This window comes from Penicillium crustosum (genome assembly GCF_028827405.1).
Source record: "Penicillium crustosum strain IBT 35664 chromosome Unknown utg000005l_segment0_segment0, whole genome shotgun sequence".
Classification (NCBI taxonomy): domain Eukaryota; kingdom Fungi; phylum Ascomycota; class Eurotiomycetes; order Eurotiales; family Aspergillaceae; genus Penicillium; species Penicillium crustosum.
The window spans coordinates 2,993,177-3,007,488 of record NW_026623126.1 but is presented as its reverse complement, the minus strand read 5'-3'; the positions used below and the strand labels follow the sequence as shown (position 1 = coordinate 3,007,488).

General features: G+C 49.8%; 6 protein-coding genes across 6 annotated transcripts; 2 read left to right on the top strand and 4 right to left on the bottom strand.

Moving 5' to 3' along the window:
- Positions 1–279: 279 nt before the first annotated feature.
- Positions 280–3,552, top strand: N7487_011804 (Short-chain dehydrogenase/reductase SDR; the record flags this gene model as incomplete). Its single annotated transcript, XM_056879534.1, has 4 exons — positions 280–390; positions 452–1,477; positions 1,535–2,161; positions 2,416–3,552. The coding sequence occupies 4 exons, from the start codon at positions 280–282 to the stop codon at positions 3,550–3,552; spliced, it is 2,901 nt and encodes a 966-aa protein (XP_056724853.1).
- Positions 3,553–3,942: 390 nt separating this feature from the next.
- Positions 3,943–6,947, bottom strand: N7487_011803 (leucine--tRNA ligase NAM2; the record flags this gene model as incomplete). The annotated part of the gene is made up of 3 exons (XM_056879533.1): positions 3,943–6,192; positions 6,244–6,384; positions 6,456–6,947. 3 exons carry the CDS (start codon positions 6,945–6,947, stop codon positions 3,943–3,945), a joined length of 2,883 nt encoding a protein of 960 aa, XP_056724852.1.
- Positions 6,948–7,289: 342 nt separating this feature from the next.
- N7487_011802 (sucrase/ferredoxin-like domain-containing protein) lies at positions 7,290–8,443 on the bottom strand (the record flags this gene model as incomplete). Its single annotated transcript, XM_056879532.1, has 2 exons — positions 7,290–7,985; positions 8,054–8,443. The coding sequence occupies 2 exons, from the start codon at positions 8,441–8,443 to the stop codon at positions 7,290–7,292; spliced, it is 1,086 nt and encodes a 361-aa protein (XP_056724851.1).
- Positions 8,444–8,887: 444 nt separating this feature from the next.
- Positions 8,888–9,160, bottom strand: N7487_011801 (uncharacterized protein; the record flags this gene model as incomplete). Its single annotated transcript, XM_056879531.1, has 2 exons — positions 8,888–8,958; positions 8,983–9,160. 2 exons carry the CDS (start codon positions 9,158–9,160, stop codon positions 8,888–8,890), a joined length of 249 nt encoding a protein of 82 aa, XP_056724850.1.
- A 2,409-nt stretch (positions 9,161–11,569) lies between these two features.
- Positions 11,570–12,922, top strand: fdh (formate dehydrogenase (NAD+) FDH1; the record flags this gene model as incomplete). The annotated part of the gene is made up of 3 exons (XM_056879530.1): positions 11,570–11,752; positions 11,809–11,984; positions 12,037–12,922. The coding sequence occupies 3 exons, from the start codon at positions 11,570–11,572 to the stop codon at positions 12,920–12,922; spliced, it is 1,245 nt and encodes a 414-aa protein (XP_056724849.1).
- Positions 12,923–13,509: 587 nt separating this feature from the next.
- Positions 13,510–14,275, bottom strand: N7487_011799 (uncharacterized protein; the record flags this gene model as incomplete). Its single annotated transcript, XM_056879529.1, has 2 exons — positions 13,510–13,944; positions 14,069–14,275. Coding segments are annotated over 2 exons (642 nt in total), but the record flags the coding sequence as incomplete, so codon positions are not given.
- Positions 14,276–14,312: the final 37 nt, after the last annotated feature.

Sequence of the window (14,312 nt, the reverse complement as noted above, 5' to 3'; positions counted from 1 at the left end):
GAGGAGAAAACAGACAAAACAAGAAGAAGAATCAGAAGAAACAGACAAGAGTGAAGAAAAGAAAAAAAAGAAAGAAGAAACTCCCCAAAAAAAGAGGTGAAGAAGGGAAAAAAAGAAAAACAGCTTGTCATGTGGAAAGTGGAAATTCCACCCCCAACAACTCTTCCCGCCCTCTCCACATTCAACCCCTCGATCTTCAACAGCTTCAACAGCTCCAACAGCTTCAATCAGGAGCTAAAATAATACGTTGAGAACTTACTTCCTGAAATCTCACCCACCATGGACGTCGTCGCGACTGCCTCGGGGTACATCTCCAAGATGGTCACCGTGGGTGAGGCCGCAGGAGCGTCGTCATCCAAGATGAAGATCTTGCTTCTTGATAGTGAGACAGTGGGTGATTTTACCTAGCTAGCAATATACTCATATAGATCGCTAATTACTATCGTGATAGGTCCCTATTGTTTCGACCGCAATTACCCAATCCGCCCTCCTCAATCATGAGGTCTACCTCATTGACCGCTTAGACAATGCTGCGCGCGAGAAGATGCGACATCTACGATGCCTGTGCTTTGTGCGCCCATCACCCACATCTATTCAGTTTTTGATCGACGAGCTTCGAGAACCCAAATATGGCGAATATTACATCTATCTTAGCAACATTATCCGCAAATCCGCCCTCGAGCGGCTTGCAGAAGCGGACAGCCACGAGGTCGTCCAGTTGGTCCAGGAACAGTTCGCCGATTTCCTCGTAATCAACCCGGACCTCTGCTCTTTAGGGATGGGTTTCCCATTGCAACGGATCTGGAGCCATTCGCCGGACTTATGGAACCCGGATTCACTACAAAGAGCCACAGAGGGGGTCCTGGCCCTGCTTCTCGCCTTGAAGAAGAATCCACTTATTCGCTACGAGAAGAACAGTCTATTGGCCCGGAAATTAGCGACGGAGGTCCGATACCACATCACGCAGGAGGAGCAGCTATTTAACTTCCGCCGGACGGATACACCGCCTATCCTGCTCGTTCTTGACCGCCGCGATGATCCCATCACCCCGTTGCTGACTCAATGGACATACCAGGCGATGGTACATGAGATGCTTGGCATCAACAATGGCCGCGTGGATCTGCAGGATGTGCCAGATATCCGACCAGAACTGAAAGAGATTGTCCTGGCTCAGGATCAGGACCCATTCTTCAAGAAGAATATGTACCAGAACTTTGGTGATCTGGGCCAGAACATTAAGGAATATGTGGAGCAGTATCAAACCAAAACGCAAAGCACTGCGAATATCGAATCCATTGCAGACATGAAACGTTTTGTGGAGGATTATCCCGAATTCCGCAAGCTGGCAGGTAATGTGAGCAAGCACGTTACCCTGGTGGGCGAACTCAGTCGGCGTGTCGGTGAGGATACTCTCCTCGATGTGAGCGAGTTGGAGCAGAGCCTGGCATGCAATGATAACCACTCCAATGATCTTAGGGTATGTTTCAATTGTCAAAACTGATTATGCTTTGCTCACGAACTTACTCTTCTCCAGTCACTACAACGAATCATTGGGTTGCCAAATGTCCCCTCAGATAATAAGCTGCGTCTGGTGGCACTCTACGCCCTTCGCTATGAGAAGCAACCGAACAACGCGTTGCCAATCCTCCTTGATCTTCTTGTCACAGCAGGCGAAGTCCCATCTAACCGCGTAAATATTATCCCCAAGCTCCTCGCCTATCACCACTCTCTCCAAGCTCCACCAGTCGCAGGCGGGTTCTCCGATCTTTTCGAATCAACCTCCTTCTTTTCCGGCGCAAGCAGCCGCTTTAAGGGCCTTAAAGGTGTCGAGAACGTTTACACGCAACACTCCCCGCGACTGGAAGTGACTCTTCAAAATCTCATCAAAGGCCGCCTGAAGGAACTGCAGTACCCCTTCCTCGAGGGTAGTGGACACACGCGGGACAAGCCGCAAGATATCATCATCTTTATGGTTGGTGGCACCACATATGAGGAGGCCAAAATGGTAGCGCAGGTTAATGCCAGCTCCCCGGGTGTGCGAGTCGTTCTCGGCGGCACATCCATTCACAATAGTGCAACTTTCTTGGAAGAGGTTGACGATGCAGTGGGCAATTGGCCCGAACCAGGACCCTCGACAGCTGCGGGACGGCTACGACGGGAGGTGGGACGATAATTGTGTTTTAGAGTGTATATGGGTAATGGAATAACATTAGATCAAGTAAATCTGGCAAATGAGAGTCAATTTTACAGGAAATCGAAAAGAAAATAGCTGACGGCAACGTATTAAGGCAACTTATTTCGCATTTGTCGCTGTCGCCTTCCGTAGAGAGCAAAGACCCCAAAATGCGGAGAGATTCATCTTCCTCTTTTCTCCCCACATCTGACACACATCAATGGAGCAAACATCCCCAAAAGGAGGGCCCTCCTCACCACCACCCCGCGAACCAAGACTCCATCTCCCTTCAACAACCGATCCACCGGGCCCCCAGAATCCCGCCAAACCTCTCGTATGGCTGGTATACATCCCCATCCCCCCACCAACAAAAACCCCACCCTCAAACACAAACTCACACACATACTCCCCAGATCTTCGGCGCAACCGGGCACATGGGTCGCTCCCTAGTAAAAACCGCCCTCAGCAATAACGACCTAGTAGCAGCCGTCGGACGCACCTACGAGAATAGCCCGGCAGCAATGAAAGAGCTCGAATCCCCCAACTGCATCGGCCTCCTCTGCGACGTACGAGCACGCGAGACCGTAAAACGCGTAATCGACCAAACAATATCCCACTTCGGCCGAATCGACATAATCGCCAATTGCTCCGGCTACGGCGTCATCGGCGCCTGCGAAGACCAAGACGAATTCGACATCCGAAACCAATTCGAAACAAACTTCACAGGAACACTGAACATGATCCAGCTATCTTTACCACATTTCCGTCAGCGGCGCGCAGGCAGATATCTCATCTTCAGCTCGACGTCTGGTGCCCTCGGCGTGCCGGGACTTGGTCCATACTGTGCTTCCAAATATGCCGTTGAGGGCTTGATGGAGAGTATGTTGTACGAGGTGGATAGTTTTAATATTAAGGGTACGCTCGTTGAACCGGGTCATATGCGTCGTGATGATATTGCGGATTTGGTTTCCCCGCAGGCGCCGAACCCTTCGGAACATCAGCTTTCGGCGCCTTTGCCGCTTTACGGGCATTTCTTGGTTAAGCCGCCCAGTGAGCCGTATAATACGACTACGTCGCCCGCGGCACATGCAAGGCGCATGCTTATGTGGCTTGGTGATAAGCAGCCGGCTAGTGCAGTCAAGGCCGCGCATTTGGTTTGGCAGCTTGGGCATTGCTCTTATCCGCCTCTGAGGTTGATTTTGGGTACGTATGCGGTTGAGAGTGTGCGGGATCGGTTGAAGTGTATTATTGAGGAAATTGAGGATTGGAAATATCTTAGTTTCCCCACGGGTGATACGCAGCTGCCGGTTAGGAGTGAGCGGGAGAGGTCTTCGTTTCAGGAGGGGGCTGAAGGGGCGAGTGGATTGGGTAATGGGTGATTCTGTTGGAATTTATCAATGTCTTATATGTTATGTGATACCCCCAATATGATACCCAAACCTGATCAAGGAGCTTTTTTCAGATAGCCGACCTGCATATTCCTATAGGGGGTGACGCGAATCTCACAGCTAGAGGTGATTGTAACGTTGGAGTCTTTGTACCAAAAGAATCGTGAAGTATACAGGCAAGGGTATGACGAAGGAAATGATTGAAATTGGCAGAGGAGCGATGGTATATTTGGGTACCTTATTTGTTTTCCAAAACAGAAAATAACCAAGTGAGAAGAGAAAGCTCTATACAATACCTATCACAAATAATATACATGTCTATCCAAGGTGGTAGTACAAATCCCACATCTAATGGGAAATCAGAAAACAACATTAACAAGTTTACCCCCCCTTAACAACAATAACCCGCCGTCTCTTTTCCCAATCATTCTTCTCCTTCAGCCACGACTTCCCCTCAGCAGTCTCCAACACTCGACTAACAATCCAATCCTGTTCTTCCTGCGAAGGGGCATTCTTGCCCTGCGGCGCTGTCGTTGACCCCATGCGCGGGATTGTTACCGCACAGCGTAGTTTTCCGTTGATCTGCACGGCGACTGTTTGGCCACCGCGAGAGGAGAGGGTTTCGGCTTGGTCCGGTGTGAGGAGGGTGCTTGGCCAGGGTGATGAAAGGATTGATGGTACTGGTGCTGTAGAGGTGTTTGTGGTTGTGTGTAGCACTTCCCATGATTCAGAGGCCAAGGCTGGGGCGATGGGGGCTAGTAGACGGAGGAGGGATGAGATGGATAGGTATAGGATGAGAGGGGAGGAGGCGGGGGTTGAGGCAAGAGTGTTGGTCAGCTTGGTTAGGTCTGAGATGACTGTGTTCAGACCGTAGGGGTTGCTTTCGATGCAGGTCGTGACGGATGCGATGGTGTTGTGGGTGGCTAGGACTGCGTCTGCGTCGGAGTCGCTTAGGTCCTGGAGTGATGATGGGAGGGGAGCGACGTGAGTAGTGGATGATTTCAGATCTGCTTCCGAGACGGAGAATGATGCCTCCGTCAGAGTCTGCTGGGCGTCTTGGACGAGTTTCCAGAGTCGGTTGAACCAGCGCTCGACGCCGACGACCTTGGTTTCATCCCATTCTAGAACCTCACTGACTGGTGCGGAGAACAGGATGTGTGCGCGAGTAGCGTCGGCGCCGTACTTTGATGTGGTGGTGGTAGGATCCACACCGTTGTACTTGCTCTTGGACATCTTTTCAAAGGAGATGTTAGGGGCAACTTGGGTTCCCTTTATCAAAGGCTTGTCTGGATTGGTTAGGTCAACTTCCCCCGGGAGAAGGAAGCGGCCGGTCGAGGGTTCAGTGAAAGTCTTTCCGTGGACCATGCCCTGGCTGAGAAGCACTTTGAACGGTTCTGCGGGTGCAGTAGAGTTCTTATTTGGGCTCAGCTCAGACTGAGAGAGGAATTTGTAGATAAATCGAGCGTAGAGAAGATGCAGGATGGCATGTTCAACTCCACCGATGTACACATCTACCGGCTGCATCACCGCAGGAGAGAATGGGGATGCCTTGTTGGCAGAGTCCAAGAACCGCAAGAAATACCAGGATGAGTCCACGAAGGTGTCCATGGTATCTGTGTCGCGTCGAGCGGGACCATTGCAACTGGGGCATGTTGTGTGCAGCCATTCTTCTGAGGATTCCAGGGGGTTTCCCTTCTTTCCCTTGAGCCACTCTCCTTCGATCTTCGGCAGCTGCACTGGAAGGTCCTTGTCAGGCACCGGCACAGGACCACAGTCCCCGCAGTGGATAATGGGAATGGGCGCACCCCAGTATCGCTGACGACTGATCAACCAATCCCGCAGACGCCAGCTCTCGACGAAAGCAGCCTGGCCGACCTGCTCCAGGTCATTGACAATCAATTTTGATGCCTCCTTGGAGTGTAATCCTTGGTACTTTCCGCAGCGCGAGGTCAGGAATCCCTCTTGAGTGAAAGCCTTTGTTTCTGATGGGACAACACTGCCGTTTTCCTCGCTGCCACTTGGCTCAGCCTCGATAACAATAGGGATCGAGTCGGGATTGACATTTTCCTTGAAGAACATCATGTCTCTGGTATCATGGCCCGGAACACCCATGACTGCTCCCTCGCCATAATCGCTAAGGACGTAAGGAGCCACGAAGACAGGAAGCTTCCTGAGCAAGTGGGGGGTTTCTGTATCGATCTTGCACAACGGATGAGACACCTCAATGTCGGGCAGCCGGTATCCTGCTTTGGAGTCCGGTGCAAGCGATGATGCGTCACTCAGGAATTTGCGAAGCGCCTCGTCTTTCTCCGCGGCCTTCAACACAATAGGATGATTCAACGAGAGTGCCAAATATTCCACACCATACAAAGTGTCTGGCCGGGTAGTGAATACATTCACATCGACTTGGTCATCCCGTCCGATGGTCACAGGGAATGTGACCTTGGCACCATAAGACTTCCCAAGCCAATTGCGTTGCATCGACAGGACACGCTCCGGCCACCCCCCGGCAAGAGAATCAAGGTCTTTCAGAAGTGCTTCCTTGAAATCAGTAATCTTAAAGAACCACTGCTTCAGGTTCAACTTCTCAACCTTAGCCCCAGACCTCCAGGAGAATCCATTGGCATCAACCTGGACAAAAAATTAGATCAAATCAAAAGTCACCCTCTGATCCCGACTCACCTGCTCATTTGCCAAAACAGTCTTATCGACAGGATCGTAATTAACCAACGCCTCCGCCTGATATGCCAAATTCTTTTGATACAACATCAAAAAGATGCGCTGAGTATGCTCATAGAAATCCGGGGAGCACGTAGCCAGTTCCTATCCATAAGTATCAATTAGCCATCCATCCCAACCAACCCGCCGAATCCAAGTAATCAACACAAACATACCCGATCCCAATCGAACTCGGCCGAAATGCACCTCAATTGCTCCTTCATTTTCGAAATATTCGCGTATGTCCACACCGCAGGATCAATCCCCCTCTCGATCGCCGCGTTCTCCGCCGGCAGTCCAAATGCGTCCCACCCCATAGGATGGAGCACGTCATGTCCGCGCATTTTATAGAACCGTGAGATCACATCGGAGATCGTGTATACGCGCAAATGGCCCATGTGCAGCGTCCCGGACGGGTATGGGAACATGGATAGGATGTAGGATTTGGGTTTCGCTGTTGCATTGGGTGTTGGGCGCGGCGCTGCGCGATCGCTTTCCCATTTTGCCTGCCATTTTTTGTCGAGTGCTGGCAGGTCCAGTCGGCGGGCTGAGGTGCTGGATAGTCGGGTTAGGGTATAGACTGGTGAGAGGGCTCGCAAGGTTGGACGCGCATGAATGCGGCCAGGCGCGATGGCGCTGGTTAATCGGAGTCGGGAGAGGGATTGCATGGCTGGCTGATCATTATGTGGCTGATATATTTGGAGATCGGAGTATTAATTGGAGTAATTGACCATGTCTGCGATTTGAAGGTGTGACTTGTTCCAATTGCGCATCTTCAAAACTTCCCCGGAGCCCGGGTAGCTTTAGCCCCGATTTGGACTAGCGCATCAGCACTTATACTTCCAAGGTTTGCACAATCTTTCGAGAAGTCTTGATGCCGAGGTCCTTTGTGATAATTGTAGGGAATTGATCTTTTGACAATGTTTTTCATGTTCAATGGATATACATATCCCGTATTGGAAATCACTATGTATCATACACTCTACTCTTTCCGATTCCTAGGTCTAAGTCTATATTCTCAAAATATCACCACTCCTATCAATGCCACCGCGGAAATGATCCGTAACTACTTTCCCGCCGAGAATAGTCTCCTCGACAAGCCCCTCCACATGCTTGGGCTCAATGCGGCCGTACCAAATCCCCTTACCCGCCAGCGGGTGAGGCTCTGAAGAAGTTCCCACCGTCATCTTCGGCGGGATATAGACAATCACATTGCCTGCATATTTATGTCCCCCAACATGGCTGATCAACCCGATATTAGCGTGGTTGGGGCCATCCACCGTGGTCCCATCACTGCCCGCGGAAGTGAATCCTCGCGCTTGCAACACGCGCTTGAACTCGCTTTCTAAGGCCGGGGCCATGACACCACAGCGCATGTCACGACCTCCATGTCCGCATATTAACACAGTCGGGGAGTGGCTGATGTCGATTACTCCCGGGAAGTTTGATGCTAGGTCCGGAGATCGGGTCATGTCTGCTTGTTTGGCTGGGGGAGAGAGGGAGTGCATGTCGTGGAGTCGTTCGGGGAGAAGATATGCGCGTACGAAGGTCGTTAGATCGGTTGTTTGGTCGGGAGATGAGGTCTTGTTCACGGGTATTGAGGGGATGTATTTGAAGCTGGGGAAGAGGAATGCCGAGGCAGAGGCGGGAGAGGAGCTTGCAGCTGGCGCAATAGACGAATTCGTAACCAAGACATTATTGAAAGGCTAAAGTGAGGAGAGCTCGTATCAGCAAGAGTTCGCGCATTCATTATCGGGCTATATGATCCACTTACATCAAGATATGGCCCGCCACGACCCAAAAGACTCTTCAATCCTCTCACGAGGTTGCCCCAGCCTTTGTTTTCGCCATCATTCTCAATGCGACTCGTCCAGTCCGGTTGTCCTGTGCAGATGAGAAGCTGCTGCGCGTAGGCAACCATCGTTCCGTTCAAGGCTTGTTCATGATCGATCGGTAACCCCTCCGGCAGGGCGGGCGTGGGTGGACAATTGCAGCTTGGTTCCGGACATATCTTGGTAACAGGGAAGGGAGGAGGGATTTCCAGGCGCACGCGGTGTCTGCTGCTACGCTGAGGGGTACTGGACAATAGGCGGATGATTTGGTAGTTGCGATAGGTTCGCCCGCTCCGGGCGCGCGTGAGCGATTGCGCGAGTATTGGTTGCATCAAAAGTTATGGCCTTGGATTATGGCCTTTGATAAATCGGTAGAAAGGGGATAAATTCAAAGGACACAATGTCCAGAAAATAAAAGAGAGGTGAATCTTGAAATGTCCGAGTGCCGAGTCCGAGAAATCGGATATTCGGAGATTATCAATCGCCGCCGTTGATTCGTTGGATCTGTAGATCTAAACAATTCCAATGTTATTCGACTATCTACTATAACATTTACAACATAGTTATTGTCGCAATATTCCCAATCGTCCTCATTATCACTGCCAATCAGAATCCCTTCCACAAATCGACCAACAAATTTTAATAATCTCGCGTTCGAGGAATATAATGAGCCCCCCAGAGTTGGTAAATCTCAGCATTAACGCAATTTATGGCGAACGACAACGACCGAGACGGATCAATCATTGGAATTGGAGTTCAGATCCTGGATTAATATATCAGTGGACACTTAGGGTGTTTAAGTTGAAACCCGCTAAGACAAATGCAAACTCCATCCGGGTTGATTTCGCTAGAAAAGGAAATCATCAGTCACTAGTAGAAAGGGCCTCAGTAATACTCGGGTATAATTGCTGTGAGATTAAAGTTGCAGCTCGATCTCCTTTTTTGAAGAAGAATGTGACAACAGCAGCCACAGTAGCGCCTGTGGAAGATCCCATGATCCCGATAAAAGGACCATGTCTCTCAAGAATATCAGAGAACAATGTTGGCATTTGAACCTGAATCTTTGGTAAATGAGCTTCCCTGATTTTCCATGGTATCTAATGATTCTGGCAGGCTGGTGTGCGCTGAGCATATATCTACTCGCGCAAGCAGACCCGCTTGGTTCCTTCGTTGTCTTGGACGATCCCAATTGAGGGTATCAAAATAAAATATGGTTCGATGGCAAGTCTTTGCAGGTCCTAAGTCTTCAGTTATGAAGGTCGTGTGTTGCAACCTCATGCCAGCTGAGGAACATGGTCTTCCTGCGGTTCAGGTTGCCCCAGGACAATTGTGCGGGATATTCAGCGCATACATGTTCGGAAGACGACCCTGTACTCACACAGAAATACCACAAGAAGGGTGATTATAATGAGCCTATGGTTCTCCTGTAAATGGCGAGGTTTTGTATGAAGTCTTTGCTGAGGTGGAGGCAGTTCACCAGTTGGTTGGCGGATCTGGCTCATTCGGGCTCGTCCGGGGCTGACTATGAATGTGTCAAATAGGACAGAGATGTCAATATGTGGTTATGTATGATTTTCGACGGGTTGAAGATTGTAAACTCTCTGGATTCTAAATGAAATCACTTCACGATTCCATATTGCTGGCGATAGCACGCGGAAACGGAAGTCCGAAGGTGACGAATCGAATTGAATGACCCCCGCACTGATCATGCGACAATACGATATGCGCCAAAGCCCCGAGCGGACCGTCACATCATGTCTGCAACTTCCAGCCAAATTTCATGCTGATTGTTTTGATCGGTTGCATGGATCGAAATTCGAGTAGGTAATTTTGGGATCGACGGTTGGTTGGAACGGTAGCTAGTATATCGTTCGTTGGCATTTCGCGAAAGTACAATGATGTACAGTCTTGTCTTCCTGCGACCGAAGGGTGGGTGTAACTATAACATCAGTCGTATCGAATATCTTCGAATAATTTTCGACAATCCAGAGATAATTGATCTGTGTTAGTTTCCCAAGACCCAACGTAGTACACCACGTCGCAGCAATTGAATCCAATGCCCGACCGGGGAGCAATCCGAATCAAAACATGCAATGCAGTTGTCTCTTGATCTGCAATCCGGTACTAACTGCGAGCAAACGCGTAGCGAAAAGAGAAACGATCAAGGTCTCCGACCCAGGAGAATTAAAAAAAAATCCACTCATCCTGCTTGATTCTGGATGGGGTCATGGTTTCCGTGTGTCTACAAAGTATGATCTGATCCGGAACGCCAGTGGACCTAGGATCTCCAAAACCTCCTCGCGAGGAGGCAATGTACATCATCCGTAGCCTCTGTAGGGAAGTAGCGGGGCCGGAGTTGGAGAAGGTAACATAGAGGCCGAATTTCGGCAGAAGAGCGGAAATTGTTCGGCATGGCTTCCGTAGGATGGATATGGGGTTCTGGGGGAAGTTGGGGTGTTTTAGTACCTTGTGAGAAAGAATTTCCATCAGCCTGCAGGTTGGAGATGCTGATTATTGTAACAATTGGGGGGATCAATTGGGGATGATACTGTATGAGTTGTATAGTTGTAGTTGGTCTGGTTTGGATTTACCCCTCATTATGTCAGCTCATTCTGTCAGTTACCCCGCAGCGGGGTAACACAGCTTTTTGGTGGGCTGACGGGTTGGGGATTAAGGGAGTAGGGGGGCTGGGAGATGAGAATAGTAGGAGAAGACTATTATAGTAAGGAGATAGAAATATTATATTGCTACTATGTAGTTTATGTATAAATGTACGCGATTGTATACTACAATGCTAGAAAAGTATCCCCGCACGTTCATCCCTTGAGAGAGCTTTCTAAGGTTAAACAATGTATTGGAATAGTACATAGTAATGTAATCATGTAGTATTATAGTGATAGGGACATAGTACTCCGTGCATTATGCTCTATACATGTGGATACATGGCAAGCTATGTGAGTCCAAATATGATTGGTTAAATTTATAAATGGTTGACACACCCGTGGAAATGTACAACCTGTTTCCTGTCCCTCGTGCGGAGAGATCTCCAAGTGGATTTCCAGTCCAGTCCGGCTTCTCCGTTGCGGCGTCCGACTTACCTTTGAGGGGATACACAAGGTGTTTGTAGAGAGAGAGGGGGATATATAACCAGCTCCATTTGCTGTTCGGTTTCATTCTTCTCACTCTATCCAACTATCATCCATCCGACTCTACTCTACCATTTTCTACCCTTCTTGTAAGTATATCTTTTACTATTTTCCCTCTCCTTCAATAGCCAAATCACATCTCTTGGCCTGCAAGGTTCCCCACTTCTCCTGGCTTAGAGCTTCCATGTTTTGTCCAGCGCCGCTTTTGGGCATTGACCTCATCAACTATCGACTACATATATATATGGATATAACAGACCACTGACTATTTTTCTCTAGCAACTTCTTGAAAATATTTCATAATCCTTCACAATGGTATTTATCCGCTCTCTTTCCCGTCAATTGCGACGGCCCTTCCTCTTGAGCTCTCTCAAGCCAACCGTTGCCTCCAACCCATTCACTCGGGTTTCACCTTTGGCTGGCTCTATTTCCGGTGCACGTACACTAACCGCGACTTCGAATCTTCAGGGCAAAGTTCTTTTGGTTCTCTACGATGTAAGTCATCCTCAACCCATACTATACATACTTCGATCGCTGACTCTGTGATATAGGGTGGTGAGCACTCCCAGCAGCAGCCTAAGCTGCTCGGTACCACCGAGAACGAGCTCGGCATCCGCAAGTGGCTCGAGGACCAGGGTCACACCCTGGTAACCACCTCCGACAAGGAGGGCGAGAACTCCACCTTTGACAAGGAGCTCGTCGACGCTGAAGTCATCATCACCACTCCGTTCGTTCTCCATCCCCGCACTTTCTAAAACTCGCCACTAATAACAAAACAGCTTCCACCCCGGTTACCTCACTGCTGAGCGTCTCGCCAAGGCCAAGAAGCTCAAGCTCGCCGTCACTGCCGGTATTGGTTCCGATCACGTTGACCTGAACGCCGCCAACACCACCAACGGCGGTATCACCGTTGCTGAGGTCACTGGCTCTAACGTCGTCTCCGTCGCTGAGCACGTCGTCATGACCATCCTCCTCCTCGTCCGCAACTTCGTCCCTGCCCACGAACAGATCAAGAACGGCGACTGGAACGTCGCTGCCGTCGCCAAGAACGAGTTCGACCTCGAGGGTAAGGTCGTCGGTACCGTCGCTGTCGGCCGTATCGGTGAGCGTGTCCTCCGCCGTCTCAAGCCCTTCGACTGCAAGGAGCTTCTCTACTACGACTACCAACCCCTCTCTGCCGAGGCTGAGAAGGAGATCGGTTGCCGTCGTGTTGAGAATCTCGAGGAGATGCTCGCCCAGTGTGACGTTGTCACCATCAACTGCCCCCTGCACGAGAAGACCCGCGGTCTCTTCAACAAGGACCTCATTTCTAAGATGAAGCCCGGTGCTTGGCTCGTCAACACCGCTCGCGGTGCCATCGTTGTCAAGGAGGATGTCGCTGAGGCCCTCAAGTCTGGCCACCTCCGCGGATACGGTGGTGATGTCTGGTTCCCCCAGCCCGCCCCCAAGGATCACCCTCTCCGCTACGCCGAGCACCCCTGGGGTGGCGGTAACGCTATGGTTCCCCACATGTCTGGTACCTCCATCGATGCGCAGGTCCGCTACGCCAACGGTACCAAGAACATTCTCGAAAGCTACTTCTCCGGCCGTGAGGACTACCGTCCTGAGGACTTGATTGTCCACAAGGGTGACTATGCCACCAAGGCCTACGGTCAGCGCAAGTAGAGAAAGTCCTTGTATGACGCAGTGTGAAGTATTCTCTTGCTGAATGACTTCTTTTTATATTTCATGTTTATATGTTCATAACAGTCCCATTGCTCAGAGCATGGGCGATGCTCAAAAAGGTAGCATCTTTTACGATACCAATGAAAAATATTTATAACCTTTACTTCTTTTCCACTTTTGACTGACTTAAATTTGAGATTTCTGTACTACATATGGAGTACGACGCAGAGTTGTGCATGATGATCGGTGGAGCTATGTCGATCTCACCAGATTGAGTCCAGCCCTTCGGTGGAGTCTAGAACGTGTAGGGTTGATATCTTTTTTTAGCCATTCTTCACGGCTAAGTATGATTGATAGCAATAGAGTCGAAATATGGGTTGTATATAATTTATATCAATTTCTAATAACTCAAGTCTATCTAAATGCAATTCCAAAAACGAAAGGCAAAACAACTCTATTCACAAAGTAGCCACGCTCGAAACCAAACACACAAACCCAGGCCATATAGGCTTTCCAAAACATCCCTAGACAAAAACCCCAACCCCGAGAATGCAGATATGTACATACAAACGCGATCTTCAACAAACTCAAAGCCTCCCTCCCCGTCCATGTCCACTCCGCTCACTCCCCTCTGAATCCGAATCACTATCATCCATAAACCCCTCTTCCAAATCCCGACTTAACCGACTCTCGGTATCAGCCAGGTTATCACGTCTCTGTTGTTCCAGTGTACCTCGCCTCACAGAATCCATATCCATCCCGACCAAGGCCTCCCCTTCCTCGTCGTCAATACTCTCCGTATCATGGTCGGCTATGTGTGCCCCCCATCGCCATCGAGAGGGAAGGAAGAAGTGCATTACTTTATCGGCTATGCGGTCACGTAGGGATAGTGTGTGTGCGGATATACTGTGTAGCGGGAGGTATTGCGAGTAGCGCTGATGATAACGGCGGAAGAAGGGGATTATCACGCAGGAGGCGAGGATATAAATTGATAGTGCGATTGCGGCTGGGATGAGGATTGTCTATTTGTGTAGGTTATTTGTTAGTTTGGGTTCCTTTTAATCTTAGTCGTGGACACAGTGGGTGCCTGGGGATGATGGTGGTGTGTGTGGTATGCGCGTCGAGATAGGGGGATTATGCGCGCACCTTAGCAAAGACACTTGTTGACCCCATGTTGGGTGCTGGAACACTAGGCTTTGCACCTAAGATAGGGTGGTAGAGTGGTGAGGTTTGAGGGTTGAAGGATTGCGGAGGTCCGGGGGTCCCACGGTTCCGAAGAGCACGCGTGGCAGAGGATCGGCAGATCGACAAGCGGCTCGGGATCTCAGTGTCGTCACTTTTGTCTTTGAATATGCTTTTATATATATCAAATCACTCCCTTCTTACTTAA